Genomic DNA, 26,404 nt, shown 5'->3' with positions numbered 1-26,404 from the left:
TTTATGTGATGTGTATTTTACAACAAAAAATTGTTTATTGACTGGAAAGTGTGCACAAAGAAACATTCAGGGGCGACATCAATGTCCTGTATCTTGTTGGGGGTGATGGTTAATACGGTTGTATACATCTGTCAAAACTTGGAGAATTTTACACAGCAGATCTGTGCGTTTTACTGTATGTACGATATAATTCAAATGAATAAAAAGAGTTGAAAGTAATTGCCTCTGGAGAACAGGGGAAAAGGCACAGGGGATTACTTTTGTCATTACAAAAACTTTTGTGTCACTTCTAAAAAACCTCACATATTAATTAATTTGGAAAACAATAAAATTTAACTTAAAATTTGCCCATTCCAATTCGAACCTCGCCAAACACATTCCTTCGCCCGCTGCTCCAGGCGGGGGGCCGCGGGAGCCGAGCGTGGCCCAAGCGGTCGGGGCCCCGCCGCCGGGGTCCCCGCTGTGAACGCCACGTGCTTTCGACCTCGGCCGCCCCCAGGGTTTGCCCTGAGCGTGCGCATCTTCCCCCCGCGGCTGGGGACCCGACGCCGCCGGCGCGAAGCGTGGAGAAAAGACCGTCGGGACACAGCCGCGGGCCCCCCAAGCACCCAGGCCCCGATCGGGCTCAGGGCAGCCCCCAAGACCCGGCGCGCCCTCCCGGCCTCCCGCCGCCTCGCGCAGCCGCTTCCTGCGCGCGGGCCAATCAGCGGCCGCTGGGCGCCGCCGGCCCGTCCATCTTTCTTGAGGGCAAGAAGGCTCCCCCACGACCTCCCTCCATCCCGTCTTCCCCCTGAAAGCCACCTGCAGCGGCCATTTTACTTGAGGGCAAGTGGATGATGAGACCTGAGAAGCCGGACCGGCGCCATGTTTGATATGATCGGGGACGGCGCCCTTAAGAGCAGTTAGTGACAACTGAAGCCGGGATGTCGCCATATTTTCTGAAGGCACCTTCCGGGTCCCGCAACCCGGGTGTCTGTGGCCAAGCTGCCAAGAAGTGAATAAACACCGAGGGGGTTGGTGTGTCCCTCTCAGAACCCCCGAGTCCCTAGCAGCCAGTCCCTGCTACTCCGGTTCCCGCGGCTGCGCTCGGCGCCCAGGCTGGGGGGGCCGCGGCCCGGGGAGCCGGTCCTGCGGACGACGAACGCGGAGCCGGGCGCGGGAGGCGGTGGCCCCGGGGACAAGGCGGCCGCTGCTCGGGGCTGGGAGGCCCCATGGCGCCGCCCCCAGCCCCGCTCCCGGCGCTGACAGCTGGGGAGACCCGGCCTCGCTGCCAGAAGCCCGGGTCCGTGAGCTTCGCGGACGTGGCCGTGTACTTCTCCCCGGAGGAGTGGGGGTGCCTGCGGCCCGCGCAGAGGGCCCTGTACCGGGACGTGATGCGGGAGACCTACGGCCACCTGGGCGCCCTCGGTGAGGCCGGGGTCAGAGCCCCCCTCCTCCTCCACTGGGGTTCACAGAGGAGATGAAATAGAGGGACTCGGAGGATTGTGCGCCCTAATCCCGAACTATTCCACCAACGGGACCACCCACCTTCTGTTCCCAGGGCCTCAGGTACCCCCTTGGGAGTTCTTCCAACCCGAATCCGCTCCCTCCAGGCAGGGAGCATTGAGACACCATCACGTTGAGCATAAGTTCTGAGGAAGTGCCCTCACCCTGCAGGGGGATGCCATCTTCCCAGGGCAGCCTCTCAGGTTGGCAATGATCCCTATTCTCTCCCAGGACTCCCAGGCCCCAAACCAGACCTCATCTCTTGGATGGAACAGGAGAGTGAGGCTTGGAACCCGGCCGCCCAGGATCCTGAGGAGGGGGAATGCGTGGGAGGAGCTCTGAGAGGTGAGGGATGGTCCCAAGTCTCCCCCACCTGGCACTCCAGGGTTTCCTGTTTTTTAAGATCCCCACTACCAGCATCCCTAAAGGAATGAAAGAGCCACCCAGTGTTGGATAACAGAGGAAAGGAGGCAGAACTGGTACAAAATTTTCAGAACTTGAGACAGTCATCATGTCGAGACCAGAGCAGGAAAATCAGGAGCACAAGTCCAACACTCAGGCTTCCAGATCCCTGTGGTAGAAAACACCACTTACTCTCCCTTTTTCAGGAACAACTAAAATCCCGGAGGATTGGAAGTAACTTCAGACCCGCCTTCCACAGTCCTCAAGCAGAGCAGAGAAAATGCCCAGCATCCGAGAGCTTGGCTCTGTTCCCCTCATCCCCCAGCAGTGATCTCCAGCAAATAGGTTTCCTCCTCTGTAAAAGACTTACCCTACAGAAAATCGAGAAAACACAGTAATAGCTACTGCTCATGGAGCATTTACTGAGTGCTCAACATGTTCTGATTTAATTCTTCCAAAACCTCTGTAAAGAAATCATTATGATTCCCATTTGACACATGAGGAACCAAGGCCCAGATAAGTCACTTAAGAGATTTGAACTTGTTTACTGTCCTTTCAGAGCCTGTGTGTTAATCACTGTGCAGTATTTTTCTGGCACTTTTTTTAAGTAAAAGCATCCTATAACCTGAGACAGTCTAAGCAGATGTGTTTTGAAATGTATCTTAATTTCCTGTTTCCCAGGAAACACCCCAAATAAGAAGGAAGAGGAACCCAAGGCAGTACCAGGATCCAAGGGACCTAGAAAGACTCCTGAGGACAGGCCTGAGGAGCTAATTAAACACAACTCTGACTCGGCTACCAGCAAGGCCTCGGAAAGGGCACAGCCATCAACAAAAACTGCCTGGGACCAGAGCACAGGTGCGCAGCCCCCAGCCCCGGTGCCCAGCGTGAGCTCTCAGGCCAGCCAGCGGCGCCACGTATGTGCAGACTGTGGTCGCCGCTTCACCTACCCGTCGCTGCTGGTCAGCCATCGGCGCATGCACTCCGGGGAGCGGCCCTTCCCCTGCCCCGAGTGTGGCATGCGCTTCAAGAGGAAGTTTGCGGTGGAAGCGCACCAGTGGATCCATCGCTCCTGCTCTGGGGGCCGGCGAGGCCGGAGGCCTGGGATCCGGGCTGTGCCTCGGGCCCCGGTTCGAGGTGACCGGGACCCGCCGGTGCTGTTCCGGCACTACCCAGACATCTTTGAGGAGTGCGGGTGAGTGACTCCCACTTGTGGGGTTGAGCCTGACCTCGGCAGTAAGGACCGACTGACCGGCTCTGAGGGAGGCTCCTCAATCAGGGACATGGGAACCCAAATTCATCCCTTGGGCTTCCCTCAAGGATCCCTCAATTTTTCAAACATGTAAAAAGGAAAGTGCCTGTAAAGATTCAACTAGATTAAACTTAACACCTCTTTCCCCAATTTTTCTATAAAATGAACAGAGTGAGATGCTAGACTTTTCTCAGTGTTATTTCAGTAGCAGGTGCAACCACGATCTTTCCACTGTCTCAAAAAACACCCCTTGCTGCTTATCTACATGAGAGGTAAATACTGAGGAGGGCCCAGGCCTGGGGAAGGGGCCCAGATGGAGGGTGTGTTCAAGCCCTGGCTAGCTGACACCAGCAGGGAGCCCAGGAAGTGGAGTGGGTGGAAAGAGCACAGAAACCCAGAGCAGAGCTAGTCTCTGCCCGAGGCACAGCTGGTAAGTCTGGCCCTCCCCAGTCTCACTCCCTCATCTGTAAAATGAGGATTACTCATATCTACCTCAAAGGAAAGGGTTACTGTGAAGACTGAAAATTTAACAAGATAGTACATATGATTAGTAAATGTGCAACGTGTTGAAAGAGGAAATTATCGACATTTTACGCTTCAGAAAGGCTAAGGAGGCAGGGCATGGATAGTAATAGTCATGTTTTGCAGATGAGCAAACTGAGGCTCAGAGAGGTGAAGTGATTTTTTTCAACATTTCATTGCTTTAAGGCAGCAAAGCTGGAAACTGACACAGAGCCCAGATATTTCTACCACTTTCTCTGAACAGTCATATCTGGGTAGACCCAAGTCAGGGTCTCAGGTGAGAGTGAGGTGAGGGATTATATCTGGGCAGGAAGCCAGGAGGACAGCAAACAGCAACTACAAGACAGGTTTCTTGACCCTGACTATGTTAGAGTGACATGGGGATATGCCAAGGTTGGAGGTTTGATCCCCGGCCAGACCACATACAGGAATCAACCAATGAGTATATGGATAGGTGGATGATGTTTCTCTCTCTGTCTCTCTTCCTCAAATCAATAAATAAAAAAATAAAAATAAAAAAGGTTTTTTGATCCTTACTTCCCAGTGAGAGAGTGGCCTCGCCTTGGGACTAGGGGTGGCTCCTCAGGATGCAGGGCCCAACCCTGCCTGTTTGGGAGAGTCTCAGCAGGAAAACTGAGAGGCCTGCCTAAGCCAGTGACCTTTCCCTAAGAAAAGTACAGCCAATATTCAGTGACCTTCTGTTGGAGAGACAGCTAGGTGATAAGGGAATTCTGGGCTGAGGAAGGCTGACTCCATTCATCATTCAACAAACATCTGAGGCCTCTGTGGGTTTTAGTCAGCGTGTGCTGGGCTCCAGACACACGCTGACTCAGAAAAGAGTGATTGCGGCTGTGATGAAGGATGTCCAGCCAGAGGCACCACCTAACCCATCCTCGTTGTTGATATCCCAGGAAATGCATCTTAAGAGAGTTGTGCTTCCCACAGCATTAGGTAGTAATTGGTGTGCGGGGAGATTTTCAGGTAAAGGGAGCAGCAAGGGAGCTTTGTTTCATAAAAAGGGTAAAAAATGGACACTGTGGAATAGAGGTAAGAGAATGGTCTCTGGATTCAGACTGTCTGGGCTCAGATCCTGACTCACTTGCTTTTTAGTTAGGCAATCTTGGGCAAGTCACTTACCCCAAATCACCCCTTTGTGCCTTAGTATCTTCATCTATAAAACCTGGATAATAGCACCTGCCTCATAAAACTGCTGTAGGATTAAGTGAGGTCATATAGAAGAGTACCTTGCACATTAGTATTTAATAAACACCAATTTTTATTATTATTCTAACCAATACAAAATAGTATGTGAAGGGGATCAAGAGGAGACCTAGGGTGAAACAAGGAAGGTTTCCTGGAAGAAGTGGTTCAAATTGGCCTGGAAGGATGAGAAAGATTTCAACCAGGATAGGCATGTATAAGGAATGGTAGTAGTTCTAGTTGACTGAAACATAAAGAACTAGGTAATGGCCCTGGCCAGTGTGGCTCAGTTGGAGCAGAGTCCCTGTACACAAAAAGGTGGTGGGTGGGTTCCTGGCCAGGGCACATACCCAGGTTGCACATTTGATCCCCGGTCAGGGAGAGTTCAAGAGGCAATCAATAGAAGTTTCTCTCTCACATCTCTCTCTCCCTTCCTCTCTCTAAAACCAGTTTTAAAAAAAGAACTAGGTAATGACTAATGGCAGACATGCAGGAGAGGGGTGGATGCCAACCTGGAAGGGCCACAGATCCCAGCAAAGGAGCTTAAGGATTATCCTGTAGGCACTGAGGAGCCATAGAAAGTTCTTGAGAAGCAGGGCTGTTTGATAGCTACTGTCAGAAGATGTCTTTGGCCCTGACTGGTGTGGCTCACTTGGTTGGGCGCTGTCCCGTGCACCAAGAGGTTGCTAGTTCAGTTCCTAGTCAGGGCACATGCCCAGGTTACAGGCTTGACCCCTGGTTCTGCTTGCACATTGATGTTTCTCTTTCTCCCTCTCCCTCTCTCTCTCTGAAAATCAATAAAGAAAAAATATATTTTTTAAAAAAGATGTTTTTGTAAACTGTAGAGTATGACCTGTGGAAGAAGACTGGACACTAGAGACCTGTTGGACATCTGCTCTTAGAGCTGATAAGGAGCTGGGACCATGCTAAAGAGCAAGACCTTTTCTTGCTTCCTGACCTTGGAACTGGGAAGAAAGATACCCAGGAGAGGCTTTGCCATAGTATCTGCTTGGCTCATTGACTGCCAATGTGAGCTGTGAACAAGTCAATCCCAGAGATTCCAAGCACAGAGAGCTGGAGAGAGGGAGCCTGACTGCTGGACAAGGGGCAGTCAGGAGTGGAGGGTGTGAAGGCCAAGGGGTGACCAGTAGTGGAGCGGGGTGAGTCAAAGAGAAGGTGGAGAGGAGGTGCCACTAGGGAGCGGGGAGCAGAACCAGGCACAGCGTGTCAAGCACAGCACTGCCAAGGTCAGCATGAGACACAGGATGAGTGCTGTCTGCTCTTTCTTTTTCCTTTATCTATTTAACAGATATATAGTAAGCATTTGCCATGTACTAAGAACTATTCTTTGTGCCAGGATATAGCAGGGAAAACAGACACAGGAATCCTCTTAGAACTTACATTTGGGTGGGGGGTGTAGGACTAGTGATAAGCCAGTATATAAATACAACAGGTAGTGTATTGCAAATAGTAAACACTACAAAGGAACTAAAACAGAAGATGTGCTGAAAGTGCCTGTTGCAGATGGATACCTAGGCCGGACTTGGTAAGGATGAGACATTTTTAAAACCAGATTTTTATTGATTTTTTAGAGAGAGGAAGGGGGAGGACAGAGAGAAACACTGATGTGAGAGCAATGACATCAATCGGCTGCCTCCTGCATGTCCCCTACTTCCTGCACACCCGCCACATGATTGGGGGATTGAAAGGCAACCTTGTGATGCACAGGACACCGCCCAACCAACTGAGCTACGCCGGCCAGGGCAGGATGAGACATTTGAGCTGTGTTCCAAATGATGAGCAGGAGCCAAAGGGAAATGGTCAGCCTGGCAGGATGTGGGAGTTGGAGAGGGCAGGGTTTTAGAGGTTGGGATGAAGGGTGGGGGTAGAGTGGGGAGGAGAGTAGAAGAGTTTCTGAACAGAGGAAACAGCAAGTGCCATGCTCTGAGGAAAGGATGAGTTTGGGTGAGGTACAGAAAGGACACTGGTGGCTGGCTTGAGGAACTGAGAGGAGATTTACAGATGAGCTTGGAGTAGGGGAAGGGTACAAGTCACAGAGCTCTTGCTTGCCATGATGAAAAGTTTGGATTTTATTCTAAATACACTGGAAGGTCACTGGGTTGTTTCTGTTTTGCAGTAAAATATATAACACAGAATGTACCATTTAAAATTTTTGAAAAATATGTTTTTATTGATTTTAGATAGAGGGGGAGGAGAGAGAGAGAGACAGAAACATCGATTGGTTGCCTCTCACAGCACCCTGACCTGGGATTGAACCCTCAACCTGGGTATGTGCCCTGACTGGGAATCAAATTGGCAACCTTTCAGTTCATGAGAGGATATTCAACCAACTGAGCCACACCAGCCAGGGCCATTTTAATACCTTTAAGAGTAAGGTTTAGTGGCACTGGGTACATTCACACTGTTGTGCAACCACCACCACCATCCCTCTCCAGAACTTTTTTTCATTTTCCCCAACTGAAGCTTTGTCTTCATTAAACAGTAATGCCCTATGCCGCCTTCCCCAGCCCCTGACAACCACCATTCTACTTTCTGTCTCTATGAATTTGAGTGCTCTAGTACCTCATAAACCACTGGGGGGGAGGGGAGCATCAAGGTGAGCAGAGTGTCAAGGTGATTTGATTTATAATATATGTATTTGCATTTTAAAAACCCACTCAAGTGCAGCCAGTATGGCTCAGTGGTTGAGCTTCAACCTATGAACCAGGAATTGGTTCAATTCCTCATCAGGGCACATGCTGGAGTTTCAGGCTTGATGCCCAGTAGGGGGCAGGCATGCAGGAGGCAGCTGATCAATGACTCTCATCATTGATGTTTTTCTCTCTCTCTCCCTTTCCCCTTGTGTCTTTGAAATCAATAAAAACATTTAAAAAACAAAACCTGACTCTGTGCTGAGAATGGACTGTAGAGTGGAGATAGGGAGTAGCAGGACTAGAGGTAAACACTGGAAGATGAATGGACAGAGCCTGTCTGTGGGCTGGATGTGGTGGCTGAGAGCATCAGACGAGCCCAGAACCATGATAAGGTTTTTGGCTGAGTGAGGAAGATGGAGGATTCTGTTCCTGGGGTGGCCCTGGGAATAATGACAGGGTGGACTACAGCATTTTAGAGCTGGAAGGGAGCCGTTGGAACTGTCTAGTTCAATGTTTTAAGCAGGGTTTGGGAAGCAGAGGGTGGGATAGGTTTCTTTGTTGAGGGCACTCTCTAAGGGGCACATACCTGGGTTGCAGTCCACCAAGCATATCATGAGGATATCGTTCCACGAATAGGCTCTGAGAAAGGCTGAGGCCCAGAGGAGGGAAGGGACTTTCTTCAGATCACAGCTGAGCTAGTGGCAGAGGTAGGCCTGGAACCCAACCCTCCAATTTCTCATCTGATGCTCTTGCTCTTTTCACCATACCAGGCTGCAATGCTGGATGGATGAGAAAGGCAAGAGGCCAGAAGCCCAGAGACCAGCTAGGAGACCCCAGGCCTAAATCAACAACAGCCAGAGCAAGAGGAGGCCACCAGTGAGAGCTGCTACAGGGTACCTTTAGTGAAGCCAGTCACCCTTGCTCCAGGGTAATTTCATATACCTCCCAAACACTGAATGACTTTTTTTTTTTAATCCTCACCAGAGGATAATTTTTCCACTGATTTTTAGAGAGAGTGGAGCGGGGGGAGAGAGAGAGAGAAATATCGATGTGAGAGATATACATTGATTGGTTGCCTCCCACACTCGCCCAATTAGGGCTGGGGAATGGAACCTGCAACCCAGGTATGTGCCCTTGACTGGGAATTGAACCTGCCTCACAACCCTTTGGTGCACGGGCTGACTAACCACTGAGCCACACCAGCCAGGGCCTGAATGACATTTTTCCCCCATGACATGACCCCTACACATAAGCTTCATATTTACTTTTCAGTACTTACCATAGCCCATCATTTAAATTTTTTCTCTCTACATTTGTACGACAGTGTGGAATCGTGTGTGTGACCAGAAGCAGCTCTTCTGACCTCCTAGTTCCCTGCTTCTTGCACTACCCCACATTACAACTGCATCTTGGTAATGTGTCCTAAAATCCCACCTCTCTTTGCCAAAATTGTGCCTTCAATCATTTGAGGCAATACAGCATGGGTTCTGGAGTCAGACTGCCTGGGTCTTCACTTACTAGCTGTGTGTACTGGGGCAAGATTATCCCTCTGGTCTTCAACCTCCTGATCCAGAAAGGTACCTATCTCTGAAGTGTTGTGAGGGTTAAATGAATTAACAAGAAAAAGCACTTAGAACAGAGTCTGGCATATACTAAGTGATCAATCAAGGTAAGCGAAGGTTATTAGTCTTTGTCATATCACAGAACCAACTGCAGCTCTTGCATAGTCTGACATTATTCTGTTAGGAGAGCTTGGAATTAGTAGATCAGGGGGCATATTTAAATGGAGCATTAAAACAACGAGCCCTGTCATCCAGTAACTCATCCAATGTTTTATGCAATCATAATTGAATAAATTAAGAATCCAGGTCATTTTCACAAGGTTGGCAGGGGTCAGTAAATTAAAAATATTCATGTTGCTTTTCTGGAACCGGCCTGGAAGAGGCAGGAGGAGGTGGGGGAAAAGGCTGGCATTTAGGAGTCTAAAGACCCAGAGTCACTAATGGGCTGCCTGACTTTGGGTAACAACTGGGCCTTAGTTTCCTCTTCTGTGAAATAACTGAACTTTGAGGCAGAGGCATTCGGCTCAGTGTCCTCAGTTAAAGATACAGTAAATGTTGGAAATACCAGATATAGGTAATAGACACATACATACATACATAAACTGACGATCTCTGGAGGGACATTTAGGAAACTGTTAAGAGAGGAATAGGGTGGAAGGAGAGAATATTCTGTATCTTGTAAATGGAAAAAAAAAAAAATCGAGAAATGAATTGGTTTGCCAAAAATGTTTTTGAATTAAGGCTGGTCACTGAGGGGGCCTTCTTGCGGGGATTAGGGAGTGGACGTGTGGCCAGTGGCCCCGCTCGCGGGCCCCGTCTCCCCCGCTGCTGGGCCCCAGCCGCCCGGCCCGCGCACCACGCTCGCAGCTCACCCGACGTCGGACGCCGAGGAGGCTGCGGCTTCTAACCACGCGCGAGGGCGCTTCCAAGGCCGCTCGCGGAACAGCAAGAGAGGAACCTCGGGTTACCAAGCCAGCTCCCCAACACCAGGCCCACACTGAAGCCCTTGGACGCCTTCCTCCAGAAGTAAAGACGCTTGAGTACCACCGTCTTTTCTGGGGGCGCCTTCCTTTCCTCGGCGCTGGGACCACCGAGTTCGCGCTACCAGTTCTCGGCGTCCTAGAGCGGCCCCACCCGAGCTAGTTACGGTCTCTTAGGTCGGAGGACCCGGTCCCCGGAGGCCCAGTGCCCGGCAGTATCCCTCGTTAAGCGAGGGTCGCGCGTGGCTCCAGCCCGGTGCCAGCTGCAGGCTTCTTGCAGAGGTGCCCGCAAAGGCCCGGACGGAAGGAAGAGTGGGGTGGGAAGGCCAGGCGCCGGGGGCTTCGTGGAGGTGGCCGTGTATTTCTTCCCCGAGGAGTGGGGCTGTCTGCTGCCCGCGTAGAGGGCCTGGGACCAGGACGTGATGCGGCGGACCTATGGCCACCTGGGCGCGCTTCCTGAGGGCCCGCTGTCCCTGATCTCTGAAAAGGGAAGGGGGCAGGTGGGATGGCAAGGGCCCGGTGCCCTACTCGCCCCTACTCCCGCCTCAGGTGACTCCCTTCCCTGTGATTCCCGACAGATCACCCTAACCTGGAATTCATAACTACGTCTCCTCTGTCAGACTCCTTCAGTTGCTCTCCAGGGCTTTCTGCAGACACTTCAGAACCTGTGTCACCACACGAAGGCCCCTGGCACGCTAACCTCCAATTCAAACCAGATCTTTCTCTCCCTACAGGCAAGCCACCCCTTTTGGCTCCAGGTAAATGGGGTGTTTGGACGTGCCTCTAGCTCAGCCTATGCTCTAGCTATACTGCACTGTATACACTGCACATCCAGATCTAACATCCTTCAATGTCCTTCTCAAATGCCCTCTCCAAGAAATTCCTGTTGGAGCTCTTCTGCCCATACTGAAAATCTCAGAACTGTGGCTCTGTGTCTATTAGACCTGAGCACAGTCTGCCCAAAGGTCTCCATACCTGTGCCAGCAGAGCTCATACTTAGTATCTCTCTCCCTTAGTGTAAATTTAGAGTTTAATGTAAACTTAGAGCAGGAACCTTATCTTGGTTCACCAAGACTTCCAACATCTAGAACATCTTGATGCCTGGCATAGAAGTGCCCAATACATTTTCATTAAATGAATGCAGAGGTAGTATTAAGAAATGTTTTGGGTTTTTTGAGTGGTTAGGGTCCTTCCCCAGGATTCCCAGGCCCCAAAACAGCCCTCCTGGGTAGAGCAGGAGACCCAGTTGTGGGGTGCAGATACTCAGGATCTCCAGGAGAGAGGAAGCCTGAGAAAGATGGAAGTGTGAGAAGTGGGGGCAATGTCCCAGTTCCAGCTGGAAGGGAAAATGTTTTGTTAAGCAAGAAACATCTACATGTTCCTTACTAATTTTTCTTGACCTGAATTTCTAACACCCACTGGAGACTGAAATCTTGACCTTCTCTTTCTCAATTGACTGAGGCATCCAGTGGTCCCATGACCAGGTCACGTTGTTTGAATCCTCTGAACTCTAGGTCAGTGGCAGTGTGTGAATTCAAGTTTAGGATGGAGGCAGTTCACCTTTCTGTCCCTGGGCCCTGTAACAGCTGCTCCTCTGGTTGATCCTGACTCATGAGCCCTTTAGTTGGCAAACACAGTTTAGGGAGAACGGCCAGGGGCCAGGGGCCCATCTGAATGCTTCTGCCATTGTGAAGGTTGGTTCTGTAACCTGAACATGAATAGGCCTTGGACAATTAACAGGGCAAGTTTTGAATCTGTGGTGTTTCACAACAGCCACTCAGAAGAGCAATACATTTAGGAAGGGCCAGGAGGAGTCTGTTTGGGAGTTGTATGAGCTCCCTGGGATCAGAAACACTGACCTTATGTCTGAGCCCTCTCCTTGCCCCCGCCCCCCGTGCCCAACCTTAACACCTGGCACTAATGCAGCACTCCCATCCCTGCCCCAGTGCAGTCATGCTTTGCCATCACCTTTAACCTGGTCCAGTGCACACTCTGGAGAGGGACCCTTTGCAACTAGTGTGGCACCTACCTCCGCCTCAGCTAGTACCTCTCGTGCTACCTGCTGACTCAGGCAGGGGGCCCTACTTCCGTCCCCACTATAGGAGGTGCTTCAGCCAGAGGTCCAGCAGTCTGGTGCCATAGTCCCCCAGGGACAATCCAGGGGTTCAAACCCTCCCCCAGCTTATTCCCCAGGAGGGTCCAGATCCCGCTGTGAGTTTTTAGGACTACCCAGAGCTGTTCCAGGCCGGTCATAGGCACCACGGTGAGGAGTGGGCACTGACAGTTGACAAAATGCTATTGCTCTTAATGGAAATTTTCTGTTTTCTCTTGTGTCAGAGCTAGAGCTGCGGTTGAGTCCCTAGGCAACTCTGTGGCCTTACCCTTTCCAGACTTTTTGTCTTCTCTTCCCTTTCTGCCATAATCAACTCTTTACTTTCAGGCTCCCCTGGTGGTGGGGGAAGCATCCACCAAATATGTGTCAGGTGGAAGCCCCAGGAAGGGGGCTTTGGAAGTGTTGACAGCAAAACGGCACCAGGTGTTAGACCTCAGTTCAGCAACCTTAGTACTTGAGTTCTGGCAAGAAAGAATTCAGAGGCAAAACTCAAACTACAAGAGAAAGTTTATTTAGAAAGTCACAGAGGTAGAAGAAGTGAGCCATAGAAGAAATGGGCTCAGGAAATGAGCTACAGAGGCAGAAGAAGGGTCCTTGGAGCTTAGGGAAGGGAGGGATTTAGAGAGAGCTGGTGAGAGATATGTGCCTTGAGAGGGGAGAGGGAGGAAAGGCTGGAGTATGTTCCTGGAAAAGGAGAGAGAGCACCCTCAGGGTCCCTATGTTAAGAGCTTTTATCTCAAGTTCTCAGGGGGAGAATCTCAATAGAATATTCATCAGCTTTTTAGTTGTGCCCCCTCAGGGTGGTAGTCTCCACTGGTTGGTTGGCCCCAGGGGAGGGGGTCATTAGTCAATGCATCTGGCCCTGATGTCAGCATGGCATTCACTCTGATTTTGAGGCTCTGGCCTGGAGCACAGCTGAGGCCTAGATGTCATCTCCAGGGGTTACTGCTTAAGGGAGTCCTCCTGCAAGGGCTTGTAGTTTTGCTTGTTGCTAGGCACCTGGGTCTTTTCTCCTGGTGACTCTCTGCGCCTGGCCTATGGTTCCTGCTCATGTCTAAGTACCTACTACAGAAGGAGGCAAGCAGAGAAAAGTTCCAGATGAGACCCAGAACCTGCTGAAGATGGGGAGTGCATTTCCATGAAATGTGTGAAATACTGTGATTGATTCAGTTGGCCAAAGGAAAAGTATCAAGTCTTCTAAAGGCAGGGTGTTTATGAAGGTGTGTGGGGGCCAGAGTAGGCAGTCAATAAATATGCCCAATGAGAGGGAGGTTTGGAGATAGAAATGATGGGGAGAGTTGGTGCCATTTGCTGAGATAAAGACCCCAGGAGGGGCAGGTTGAGGGAAGAAAGGGATGAGTTCAGCTTGAGCCACACCAAGTCTGAGGTGTTTGTGGGACATCCATGCAGAGGCAAGTGACAGGTGGTTCTCTTATCAAGAGGAATTCAGGAGCCAGGTCTGGGCTAGAGGCAAATAATGTTGGGGAGGCATCCTGCAGGGCATGTGGAGGGAGGGCAAGCTTGCAGAAAGAAGGTTCTTCTGACCTTTCTTACATCTTATCCTACTCTCCCCAGGATCTCCTGAAATAGAAGGTCCCAGAATTTCAGGCTCCAACAAACTTCCAATAGAGGTTTTTTTTTACCCACTACTTTTTGTTAATTGATTTCAGAAAGAGGAATGGAGAGGGAAAGAGAGAGGAAAAACCATCAATAATGAGAGTCATTGATTGGCTTCCCCCTGCACGCCCCCTACTGGGGATGGAGCCCGCAACCCGGGCATGTGCCCTGACGGGAATAGGAACCGCGACCTGCTGGTTCATAGGTCCACGCTCAACCAGAGCCACGGGCCCCACTACCTTTTTTTTACCCTCAACATTTGGGGAAAGATTGCTGTCAGCCAGTGATGGCCCAAAGCCCAATTATGAACCGCCCAGCGACGAAAAATAACGTCCCAATTTCCAAAGGCGGAGCGCGCCGAGCGGGGGCTGCAGCAGGAGGCCCAGCGCCGAGCTCCCCCCGCGCCCGGCCGGTCCTCCAAACCGGGCGGGGCCGCCCAGCGCGGGGCGGGGCGGGGCGGGGCCGGGCGGGACGCGGTGGCCCCGCTGCCCCGGGTCGTGGCGGGGCGCTGGCTCCCGCACTGGTAGCCGCCGCGGCCATTTTGGTTGAGGGCTGGCGACCAAGCAACCGGAGACCCCGGGGTGTCGTCATCTGGGCAAAACCGCGTAGGCGCCAAGTTGGTCAGGCCGCGTTGCCGCCATTTCTTAGGAAGGCGCCCGCCAGCCCCGGTTCTCCGTGTGTCTTCAGCACCGACTCTTAGCTTTCAGCCATCCGCGTGGTCCCTGGGAGGCGGCGGCTGCTTCCCGGACTCGGTGTCCGGGGCACGTGAGGCCCCGCGGACCAGGGGCGGCGCTAGCCTGTCCCCGGGGCTGGCGCTTCCCATGGCGCCGCCTCCGGCCCCGCTCCCCGCGCGGGAACCAGAGGAGGCCGCGCGCGAGGGGAGGGGCCCCGAGCCCGTGAGCTTCGCGGACGTGGCCGTGTACTTCTCCCCGGAGGAGTGGGGGTGCCTGCGGCCCGCGCAGAGGGCCCTGTACCGGGACGTGATGCGGGAGACCTACGGCCACCTGGGCGCGCTCGGTGAGGCCCCTCTGCTCGCCCGGCCCGCAGCCGCGGCCACCCGCCCAGCCCCCGGGCCCTGCGCGGGGAGCGGGAGAGCCCGGGTCTGGGACGGCGGGGCCGCGGGTGGGCGCGGCCCCCGCAGCGTGCGTTCTTCTTCCGCAGGGTCCCGAGGCCCCAAGCCCGCCCTCATCTCCTGGCTGGAGGGAGAGGCTGACCTGTGGGGTCCAGGTGCCCGAGATCCGGCTGCGGCGGAGTGTGGGACAGAAGGCGGCACAGGTGAAGCACTGGGGACTCCGCCTCTTGGGGCTTCCTGTGGGCCTGCCCATCCTGCTGCCCTCTGCCACCTCCTTACCCTTCCCTGAGGTGCCTTCCCAGCAGAGGTGATCATGCCTGGCTTCTGGGTTCAGCCTAGAAAGCGGCCCCGAGTGTGCCCGGGCCCTGCTGGGGTGCGGGTCCCTGGCTTGCCTGCCTCTCCATGCCCAACCTGCCACTCTGTGTCTAGTTGGTCTCCAGGCTCCCTTGAGCTCCACATCATTCCTCCATCTAGCACCTTGGCCATGTCCTGTGTTTTAGTTTACCTTTTATTTTGTTATATTGTTGTAGCAGCTCCCCTTCCTCTTGGCTTCTACTGTTTTCTTCTAGCAGTTCATCCTGGCAACTTGCTGCACAATGTACCCAGCCCCCCTGCACTTGGCTCAGCTGGGTTCATGGCCCTCTGTGCTGTTCCTGCTGCCTGAAGCACTCTTAAGCATCTTCTCATTCCCCATGGCCCGGTCAGATGTCTTCTGCCTGCCCCCAGCCATTTCCCAGCCCTGAGGCAGAGTGTACTGTTGCTTCCTGCTGCCTCTGTCTCTGCTGCTTTCCTTTCTGTCCTGTGCAGCTGAGGAAGAGGTGTCCTTAGCGTCCCTGTCTATACTGACAGAGTCCCAGAAACAGCTGTGGGTCCAGAAGGTAGCTGAATATGAGTCCTCTCTCGCCATATGGGGTGTGGGCTTCAAGGACCAGGATGAAGAAGCCAGGGTCTGAGCTCTCCTCTTATCTCCCAGCAGATTCCAGAAACAAAGAAGAGAAAGGACTAAGAGAAGGCACTGAAGCACTGGAGAAGATCCTTTCTATGGATGCTCGGCCTCTTGGGCTAAAGGCGCTCAAATCCCCTTCTGCTGGTCTCCCTTACAGTTTGGAGCAGCCATCCACGGTGCCTCGCAGGGGTCGCCCCCCACTCTTTGCCCATCCCCCTGTCCCAAGAGCAGACCAGCGTCATGGTTGCTACCTGTGTGGGAAGAGCTTTGCCTGGCGCTCCACTCTGGTGGAGCACCTGTATACCCACACGGGTGAGAAGCCCTTCTCTTGCCCTGACTGTGGCAAAGGCTTTGCCCAGGCCTCCTCTCTGAGCAAGCACCGTGCCATCCACCGTGGGGAGCGGCCCCACCGCTGCCCAGACTGTGGCCGGGCCTTCACCCAGCGCTCTGCCCTCACCACCCACCTACGGGTCCACACGGGTGAGAAGCCCTACCGCTGTGCTGACTGCGGCCACTGCTTCAGCCAGAGCTCTGCCCTCTACCAGCATCAGCGGGTGCACAGTGGCGAGACCCCCTTCCCCTGCCCAGATTGTGGCCGTGCCTTTGCTCATGCCTCAGACCTTCGGCGCCATGTGCGCACCCATACAGGCGAGAAGCCCTACCCTTGCCCAGACTGTGGGCGCTGCTTCCGACAGAGCTCTGAAATGGCAGCCCACCGGCGTACCCATAGTGGGGAACGCCCCTACCCCTGTCCTCAGTGTGGCAGGTGCTTTGGCCAGAAGTCAGCCATGGCCAAGCACCAGTGGGTCCACAGGCCTGGTGCCGGGGGACGCAGGGGCCAGGGTGCCAGTAGGTTGCCTGTGTCCCTTGCTCCTGGCCAAGGGGACCTAGACCCACCTGTGGGCTTCCAGCACTATCCAGAGATATTTCAGGAGTGTGGGTGATGGCTTCAAAGACAAAGGGTGAAGATCTAAACATTTCCTGAAACCCAAACTGGAGTCAGTACTGAACCTTTGGGGGCTCCAGGGAGGTCATAGAGTTCCTTGTAAGAGCTGAACCTGGGGGATGAGACCATTGTATTTTAGGCCCTCGCCAGCTGGATATGTGGACATCTCACTCTCTGCTGGCCTAGACTCTAGAAGCCCCTTTGCCGACTTAGGGCTGAGATAAGAATCTCAGTTAGACCTATGCTGTGGGAAGAAAAGGCCGTTTCTCAGATATGTTAAGAGGATTGAGGTAGAGGAAAACCTTGTTTTACCCATTGTCTTTTTACTGCAGAAGTTAATAATTGGTGGCCATGTACTGAATCTGGCCTGCAGCTGTGTTTTATTTTCTTGGCCTAGTCAGAATTTTAAAATGTTACAAATTATTGGTTAAGATTTCACACAGAAATCCAGGTTTCTGACTGCTCTTGAGAAATCCAAAGATTTGGCATTTCTACGTAAGCTCCCACAGAACCACAGTTGGGGGAGCTGGGAGCAGGAGCTGGGGGCTGCTTTTCCCTTTGGATGGAGCCGGAGCCTGTGCTCGCCACCCCTCATCAACTCCTGACCAGCATCAACTGGCACTCATGGCTTCACCATGTCTCTGGCAAAGCAGGCTCTCTCCATCTGGTATTTTCCACTCCTTTACATGACCTGTTGGTCTCCTGTGGTCATTGGAGTCTACAAACCATGGTCTATAGCATTCCAGTTTGCCTGAATTAGGGATTCGAGTAGAGAGCATATTATGTGAAAGGGTTGCAGGAGAAAAGTAAAAGCAGGCTTTATTTTAAATTTTGCTGGCATTGTATTTTATAGTTTGCAAAGTACTGTCTTTTCCATGAACTCATTTCACCCTCGTAACTGCCTGAGAAAGGGAGCATCTTGTTTGCGCAGGACAGCCCACTCAGGACTGAATCTTTTGCCCCAAACCAGTGGCATTTCTGCCATACCACAGCACTGATCTCAGTTGACCAGCAGTTCTTGGTTTTGAAGGGGAAGGCCCTGAGAGTCCCCTCCAGTCATCCTTGGGTCTTCCTGGGAGAGCCCCATGGCTCAGGCCTTATCCACCCTAGACCCAACCAGGAGGGCTTCATCACATTTTAGAACTGGAAGAGATCTGAGCTTTCGCAGTTGGGGACACTGAGACTAGGGAAGGCTAAGTAAACTGCCCAAGGTCACACACAGAGGTGGCAGGGTTCTTGGTTTATTGGTGTCTACCACACCTCTCTTGAATTTCTTGCCAGTGTCTCAGCCAAGGTTCTGGAGGCATCAGCCCACTCCCTATGAGGGCAGCCAGGCACTGACCAGGACTGGAGACAGCCCAGCCCAGTGTCAGTGAAGCCTAGTTATAAGATGAGTGGCAAAATGGCCATGTAGCAGACCAAGGCAAGGGAGAAACCAATCTGTGATGAGAGTTCAGGGCAAACGAGCAAAGCTTGGTCTTCATTCTCTTTAGGTACCCACCACCATAAACCAAGGGGCACTAGGGCAGGAACATTGGGATTAGTAGCCAGAGGGAATTGTACCCATCTACATTCCCAAGCTCTGCATACAATATCCCCTCTCCCCTTGGGACTCCACTAGTCATCTATCAAGAATTCCTTGTGGTCAGAGCCCAGCCTTGTCCAGGTGATGGAAGCAGCCAGCTATGGGCAGACCCTGTCCTGCCTCTGGTCAAGATGACCCTTCACTTAAGGAAGAGGAATAGCAGGGGTCATGTCCTTTGCTGGCCTATGTACTGAACTCAGCCCTACCTTAGGGAGGAAGAAACCAGATTTGTCAACCTGGAGAAACTTCTAAGGAAAGGCTTGAGGTGAAGTAATGAATTGACTGGATTCCAAATCTGAGCCCACCCTAAACTTTTCTGGGAGGATTGGCTTGTGTGCCACCTTGTCACAAGTGGGACATGGTGTGAGAAGACACCTTGGTAGTAGGAGAGAGCTACTTTTGTACCAGCTTTTAATTCCCTAGAGAATCCAGTGTACAACCCCTCCCATCCTCAGACTGCCTGGGGAAAACCCAGCTTGAAACACCATTCTCAACTCAGACTCAAAGCCAGATCTGGAACCTAGCCTCAGCTTTCCAATTAAAGGTGCCATAATTACTACTTTCTCTGAGTGCTTTGAAGTTTGCAAGGCTTGCTTAGGGCCCAAACACCATTCCCAACTCCTGCTTCCTGCCTTCGTGACCCAACTTACCACCATTAAAAGATAATTTTTGAGCATCATGAAATGCTTAAGCCTCATTCCATTCTTAGCTCCTCATTTCTTGGCACGGATACTTCTACCAAACGTGGGGCTCTCTGCTACTGCAGGTCTTTGAGGCTCAGAACCTAAAACAATTGAAGCCGGGAAGAGAATTTTTCTAGGGCTTCACTGGAGAAATGCTTGTCTGTATCAGATATGAGCCCATTCATATGGCTAGTGCGAGAGGTTAGGCCATGACCACATGTCCCTAGCTTGTCCAAGCCATCTAAAATAAGGGTATTGATTTGAGTTCCAAAGACCTTTAAAATTTTTAGGAATGTTTATGAGCATCTTTCTAGGAACAGGATGTGCAAAGCTGTTTTTGACCCAAAGAAGCTAAAATCTGCTCTAGGCCAGTATCTTTTCAAAGTAAGGCTTTCCTGACAAATAATCTATTTCTTTAAAATATAGCTAGCTCCTGGGCCGTCCCTAGCTATTGAATCTGAATCTCCAGGGATGGAATTTTATGGCTGCTAAACTTGGAGAACCACTGCTGTGAACAAAATGTTATTTTCTAGCTGCTCTTAGTGTTTTTGCAAGAGGAGGGCTTGGTCTCAGGTATCAAATCTTAGGTCAGGGGATGACCTAGCTGTACACAAGACTCCTACTTTGTTCTTGCCAAAGGGGCCTGTGCGGTGGCTGGTCTCTTCCTGTATACTTCTTTAAGTTATTGATTTTAGAGAGAAAGGGGAAGAGAAACATTGATTTGTTGTTCCACTTATTTATGTTTTTATTGGTTGATTCTTGTATGTGCCCTGGCCAGGTATTGAACCTGCAACCTTGGCATATGGGGATGATGCTCTAACCAACTGAGCTACCTGGCCAAGGCTCTTCCTGTGTACTTCAAATCTTGAATATACTGGGGCATTTCTTGTAGCATGACAGAAGACCTCTTCGAGAGCCTGTCCTTCGCATGCAGGGAGGAAGCAGTTCCGTCAGGAGCCCCTCTCACACTGGGAGGACTTGTTCAAGTGTGGGCTGACTGTAGCCTTGGCTGCACTCTGAATAGCTCTGCCCCAGTACTGCTGCATATCAGGGGATGATGCTGTGGAGAAAGTGGCTGCTCAACTTGGGACACACAGAGGCTCCTCACCAGCACATAGTGGTAGAACAAGGTCAGTGGACTCCTGCCTTGGATTAGTTGGTGCTAGGTTAAGTTGGAACCCTCACCAGAGGCTTCCCTGTGCCTAAATCCTCTCACTGCTATGGGCTGGTGGCCCACGGAGGCTGGCTGCCTCTTGAAGGCCCATTGCATACATAGGTCTGGTGCCGAAGGAGGCTTCCTGGAAGTCAGCCAGCCACTCTTATTCTAGGCACTAATGAGAATGAATTTCCATGTGGAAATGATGGTGCCAGGGTAGCCTGAACCCTGGACCAACTTCTGCTACATGTGGGCTTGAAGTCCATACTATGAAGAGTGCAGGCAGTGGTCATGTCAGACCTGTGGCTGGAATCCTTGCTACTCGCTCTGCAGGGGAGCTGATCTGTGTAAATTTTCTGGTGGGTAAGCAGGTCAGAAAGTCATGTCTCATGAAGGAGACTTTTACCTCTCACTTGTGAGTGCTTTGGGGATGACCCAGGGCCAGCTCGTCCTACTCACTGCACTTGTAGGGTTTCATTCTTAGCAGAGGTTTTAGGACAGACAGACACTGGGATGGAGAGGCATGGAGCTGGAAACTGTTGCTCTGGAGGGCAGAAAAGTACTACAGCTTTATTTGTAGGAAGATACCTGTGATTCTATTTGTAAACCTCTATTGAGGTCATTCTCTCCAGCCTTTCACCACTTGGAATTCTCCAAATTCTGTTCTCATCTCTTTTCAGGGGAATGGAAGATGCCATTTTTCCTCCTAACCAGTTTCTTCCCTTCATTTATCTGGGAATGCAACAAGAAAACACAAACCATGACTCCTGCATCAGTCACATAGGAGAATTTGGCTCTTTTGCTGTCAAGAAGGCTACCAACCTAGTTTTCAGCAGTAAAGGGCAAGAATTGGATCCTATTAAGTTGTCCTTCCAGGGTCGTTTTTTCCCTTGATTCAAAGCTGCACCTAGGACAGGGTTCCTCAGGTTTCCTTTCTTTATAAGCCTTTATCCAAGGCAGACAGTACTGGAGAGCTCTTAGCCGCCTTAAAGGCCAGATGGTTCTCTCTGCCCACTTCCACTCCCGAACTCTATCACCCCGCCCTCGCCTGGAAGGAATTCCCACAGTATCCTTGCTTCCCTGCGAGAAAACCCAGGAACCATGGACTAAGGCTCCCAAGGATTGAGTTACACTCGGGCTTTGGGGAAGGTGGTGGGAAGAGGCAGGGTAATTGAAAAGGAAGCAGCCTGCTCTCTGAACGAGGATCTGCCGACTGGCTCCTTCAGGAAAGTGCAGAGAAAGGAGGTGTGGGGGAGACCGGGGGAGGAAGGGTGTCTGCCCTCACATCTCTAGGCTTTCATTCTTCAGAGATAAAACATAATAGGTAAAGGGTGAACGGGGGCGGGAAAAGTCCTGAAAGCACAGGCCCGGCTGGAGGGGTGACGCCAAGCAGGCCCCTCCCACTCCTCCCGCAGGCGCTTTGGGCGGACGCGGGAGGAGGAACCGGCCTGCGCACCGCCCAACGAATCAGAACGGCGCCGCGCGTTCCCTGGAGACCGTGAAAGCCGAGCAGTTGGTGCAGCGGAGGCTGGCGGGGCGGAGAGCGCACGAGCCTTCCTGGCCAATCGCCGAGCTCCCTGAGAGGTGGGGGCGGTGCCTCTGGAAACTCGAGGCGGAGCTGTTTCCTTGGCAACGATCCTAGCCCAGCCGGAGGGGGCAGGGTGGAAATCAGGAGCAGAGAGAGGAGGGAGCCGGAGTGGGGGTAGGCACACCGGTGCGGGGGAGTGGAATTCGAGCGGGTGTCGGGGTGTCCCAGAGTCTCCATGAGTCCAAGGAGGGGCGGGGGTCCGTCCAGGTTCCCGAAGCGCGGCCGGAGCTGACCCGGAGGCCCGGGAGCGGAGGGGAGCTAGACGCCGCCCCCGCTGGCGCCGGGAAGCGTCGCTCCTTCTCTCTGACCTTGGCCTCGCTTGTCGCCTCGCCCTTGGCCACAGTTACTGACGGATGCAGAGCCCGGTAGAAGGACACATAGGCCAGCGGACGGACGGAGACCTAGGCCATAGGCACACAAACTGCCCCAGACTCTGCCGCGGGTTCCAGGGTGCCTCATCCTCTCCCACCTCAACGCCGGGGCCATCCAGCCCAGGGTTAATGCCAACGAGTTTCCACCTCCAGCTGTTCCTAGAGAGGCCGCGGCGCTAGCCACCGGGGGAAACTGGCCGCGGACGGACACTTCCTGTGCGGGGGGGAGGGGGTCGGTTGCCGCATCCCAGCCCGGGGCTTGGGGCCAGACGGCTGGGTCTCGGGCGGGGAGCGGTGTCTGGGGGCGGCAGGGCTAGTCGTAAAGGGCCCCCCCCCAGCCCTGATCTCCGAGGCCACAACGCGTGGGGGCCTGTGAGGGCCCCAAGGCAAGCTGAGACCTTGTGGGTGGGGGCGGGGCCGCGGGGAGGGGAGGGGCCCAGCCGGCCAGAGAGGCCCAGGGTCAAGACGTCCGGCCTTGGGGGCCGGGGCTGGGCGGCCGGGTCTTCTGGGCGGCGCTGACCGGGCGGGCGGCGAGGGCCTGGGTTTCAGGACACTCAGGCCGGGTCGCAGGATCGTTCCGCCGTCGCCACCGCCGTCGCCGCACTGGGAGCCAGCGGGGATGGAACGGGAGGCGTCGCAGTGGGGCCTCGAACCCCGGGATGTGCAAAGTCTTGACGAAGTGGGGCCCGAAGGGTCCCTCAAAGGTGAGGGAGGGAGCGCCCCTCCAAGGAGCGTGCCTGGGAGCAAGAGAGGGGCCTGTGTTCCCTGGGAGGGGAAGAGAGCGGGGGAGTTGGACACCTGGGACTTAGAGGAGGTGGGGGCGGGGACCGGGTGTCCTGGGTTTGCTGAGGGGAAGGTGGGAATTTCAGCACCTGCCCAAGGGCCAGCGACCATGTTTGAGGAGGAGGGAGAGGTTTGTGGCAACTAATTAATGGTGGGACCCAGCGACCTTCCAGGCTCCACACAATCTGGGTTTTCTGTAATTCTCTGATCCTGCAGGCAACTTGCATGAGAATGAGGAAGAGGAAATTTCTCAGCAAGAAGGCACTGGGGACTATGAGGTCGAAGAGATACCCTTTGGGCTTGAACCTCAGAGCCCTGGGTTTGAGCCACAAAGCCCAGAGTTTGAACCCCAAAGCCCCAGGTTTGAGCCTGAAAGCCCAGGTTTCGAGTCCCGAATTCCTGGGTTTGTGCCCCCAAGCCCTGAATTTGCACCCAGAACCCCTGAATCAGATTCTCAGAGCCCTGAGTTTGAACCACAAAGCCCTAGGTATGAGCCCCAAAGCCCTGGGTATGAACCCCGGAGCCCTGGATATGAACCCCGGAGCCCTGGATATGAATCTCGGAGCTCCAAGTATGAGTCCCAGAGCCCAGGGTATGAACCCCAGAACCCTGAGTTCAAAACCCAAAGCCCTGAATTTGAAGCTCAAAGTTCCAAATTTCAGGAAGGTACAGAGGTGCTTCTCAGTCCCGAGGAAAAGAATCCCTTGAGCATCCCCTTGGGAGTCCATCCCTTGGACTCCTTCACCCAGGGATTTGGGGAGCAGCCCACAGCAGGCCTTCCCCTAGAGCCACCTTTTGAGATGCCCACAGGGGCCCTGCTGGCTACACCCCAGTTTGAGATGCTCCAGAATCCTCTTGGCCTGACTGGGACCCTGCGGGGTCCAGGCCGACGGGGTGGTCGGGCCAGGGGTGGGCAGGGCCCTCGGCCTAACATCTGTGGCATCTGTGGGAAGAGCTTTGGCCGAGGCTCCACCCTGATCCAGCACCAGCGCATCCATACAGGTGAAAAGCCCTATAAATGTGAGGTCTGTAGCAAGGCCTTCTCCCAGAGCTCTGACCTCATCAAACACCAGCGCACCCACACGGGGGAGCGGCCCTACAAGTGTCCCCGTTGTGGCAAGGCCTTCGCCGACAGCTCTTACCTGCTTCGCCACCAGCGCACTCACTCTGGTCAGAAGCCCTACAAGTGCCCACATTGTGGCAAGGCCTTCGGAGACAGCTCCTACCTCCTGCGGCACCAGCGCACTCACAGCCATGAGCGACCCTACAGCTGCCCCGAGTGTGGCAAATGCTACAGCCAGAACTCATCCCTGCGTAGTCACCAGAGGGTGCACACTGGGCAAAGGCCCTTCAGCTGCGGCATCTGTGGCAAGAGCTTCTCCCAGCGCTCGGCACTTATCCCCCATGCCCGCAGCCATGCCCGCGAGAAGCCTTTCAAGTGCCCTGAGTGTGGCAAGCGCTTTGGCCAGAGCTCTGTGCTGGCCATCCATGCCCGCACCCACCTGCCAGGCCGCACCTATAGCTGCCCTGATTGCGGCAAGACCTTCAACCGCTCCTCCACGCTGATTCAGCACCAGCGTTCCCATACGGGCGAGAGGCCCTACCGGTGCGCCGTGTGTGGCAAGGGCTTCTGCCGCTCTTCGACGCTGCTGCAGCATCACCGGGTCCACAGCGGGGAGCGGCCCTACAAGTGCGATGACTGTGGAAAGGCCTTCTCACAGAGCTCCGACCTTATCCGCCACCAGCGGACCCACGCCGCCGGCCGCCGCTGACCTGGCGCCCTGTCACCGGCGGGCAGAAAGAGGAGGGGGCAGGGAGCTAGGGAAACCTTTAGAATAGTGGAAAAGCAGGAGAAAGAAAGGCGGAGTTGAGGATTCTAGGAGGAGAGGGTGGAGAAAGTTATATGCCCTGGAGATTTATGGGAAATGGGTAATGAAGAGGGGTTGGAGGGAGACCAAATGCAGCAGGAGGCTCTGGGAGAATCCAGAAAGAGGTCAACAGAAAGCTGGCCTCAGCAGCATGCCCCTTAGTGGATGCCTGCTTGGCAAAGTGCTAGAAGGGGGAGGGGGGAGGGTTACTTAATTAGAGTGGGGTAGCTTAGATCGGTAGCTACTGAGACCCTTGTTGAGTCAGGAAGGGATGAGGGGAGGTGGGGTGGGGAGTAAAGCCCAGAGTGGGGCCTGGGCCTCTGAGTGCAGACCCCAGTCTCCTTGTCTTCCTCAGGCTTTGGAGCACCTGAATTTGAGTTCAATAAAAACCTCTATGTGGTCAAAGAGATTTGTCCTTAAAATGTGTGCATGGACAGTGCCTTGGGCAGTGGGAGACAAGGTCATAACTACGAACAGCCAGTGAAACCATAGGGCCGTGTCTGGGGAAGTGCTTTTATTGTCAGGATTTCACTGGAATTTTAGAGGCTCAGGAGACGTCACTTGCCCATAACTGCCCAAATTCATCTTCCATGCTTTGCATGCTGCAGAGACACAGAGGGCCCACTGTGAGTTTGAGAAAGCCTGCCGACTTTGTGGATATCCCCCCTTCCCAAACATGGAGGGTCTGCCCTTGGGCCAGAAAACAGACCCTGATTCTCATATCTGGGACATGGAGCCCTGGCTTCCAGCACCCAGCTGTGCCGTTCTGCACCTCCCCTCTCCCAGCTGCAACCTCTAGCCCCTACTCTGTGCAGGCCCTGGCTGACCAGAAGCTCAAGTTCAAACCCCGCTCATAGGGGCTCTTGTATTGGACCCAGTATGAGAATTGGATGACAGCCTTCGAGACCCTCCCACCAGGCTGACCTGATTTTCACGGCTATGCCTCCTTGTTAGGACCCTTAGACCTTTTGGTGGGATCACGCTGTTACCACCCCGCCTTTATCCGTCCTACTTTTCTTTCCATCTGAGCCTCAGCCTTCCTAACGCTTGGCTCCTTAGCAAAGGATGGGAAGTTGGTGCCATCAGTGAGTTGGGGGAATTCTGGGGTGTGGCCTGATACCTTGGCTGAGGACAGGCCATGTCTTGGGGAATCACTGGGCTGCTGGGCACGTCTTGAGATGAACTCTGGCTAAGGGCCTGACAGTACTCTGTGAAGGTTTGTTTATTCTATTTCACACATTAGGAAAATGGAGCTCACAGAACTAAGTAACCTGCTCAAAGTCATTCTGTAACTAAGGGCAGATAAGACATTCAGACCGTCTGCTTGGCTCCATCTTGGAGCCTCTAACAGCTTGGTCTCAAGGCAGGTGGGGAGTCGATGCTCTATAAGGTCTCTTGGGCCTCAGGATCCTGACATCACCCCACCCCCATGCCCATCCTCAGGGCTTTGTAACTTGTCAAGAGTAAATCACTTTAAGCACATTTCAATCTAGCCCCTCACGATCTGCAAGCTCTGGAAGGGGCCTTAGAGATCATGTGGTTTAACAGAGTTTGGTTGTATTTAGTGGTTTTCAAAGTTTTAATTATTTTTGGAAGTAGAACACAAAGTAGTATCTCAG

At 53.3% G+C, this 26,404-nt stretch overlaps 3 protein-coding genes across 3 annotated transcripts; all 3 read left to right on the top strand.

Annotated features, from left to right (window-relative positions):
• The first annotated feature begins 1,208 nt into the window (after positions 1-1,208).
• Positions 1,209-4,181, top strand: ZNF688 (zinc finger protein 688). The gene is made up of 3 exons (XM_016219200.2): positions 1,209-1,407; positions 1,717-1,830; positions 2,569-4,181. Exons 1-3 carry the CDS (start codon positions 1,212-1,214, stop codon positions 3,084-3,086), a joined length of 828 nt encoding a protein of 275 aa, XP_016074686.1. The 5' UTR covers positions 1,209-1,211; the 3' UTR covers positions 3,087-4,181.
• Positions 4,182-14,336: 10,155 nt separating this feature from the next.
• LOC148093591 (zinc finger protein 764-like) lies at positions 14,337-17,112 on the top strand. Its single transcript, XM_087815802.1, has 3 exons — positions 14,337-14,804; positions 14,949-15,062; positions 15,836-17,112. Exons 1-3 carry the CDS (start codon positions 14,609-14,611, stop codon positions 16,747-16,749), a joined length of 1,224 nt encoding a protein of 407 aa, XP_087671928.1. The 5' UTR covers positions 14,337-14,608; the 3' UTR covers positions 16,750-17,112.
• Positions 17,113-22,622: 5,510 nt separating this feature from the next.
• ZNF768 (zinc finger protein 768) lies at positions 22,623-25,207 on the top strand. Its single transcript, XM_016219196.2, has 2 exons — positions 22,623-22,838; positions 23,134-25,207. Exons 1-2 carry the CDS (start codon positions 22,754-22,756, stop codon positions 24,687-24,689), a joined length of 1,641 nt encoding a protein of 546 aa, XP_016074682.2. The 5' UTR covers positions 22,623-22,753; the 3' UTR covers positions 24,690-25,207.
• Positions 25,208-26,404: the final 1,197 nt, after the last annotated feature.

This window comes from Miniopterus natalensis, chromosome 3 (assembly GCF_054644295.1).
Source record: "Miniopterus natalensis isolate mMinNat1 chromosome 3, mMinNat1.hap1, whole genome shotgun sequence".
In the NCBI taxonomy this organism is placed as follows: domain Eukaryota; kingdom Metazoa; phylum Chordata; class Mammalia; order Chiroptera; family Miniopteridae; genus Miniopterus; species Miniopterus natalensis.
This window is presented reverse-complemented; position numbering and strand designations above follow the sequence as displayed.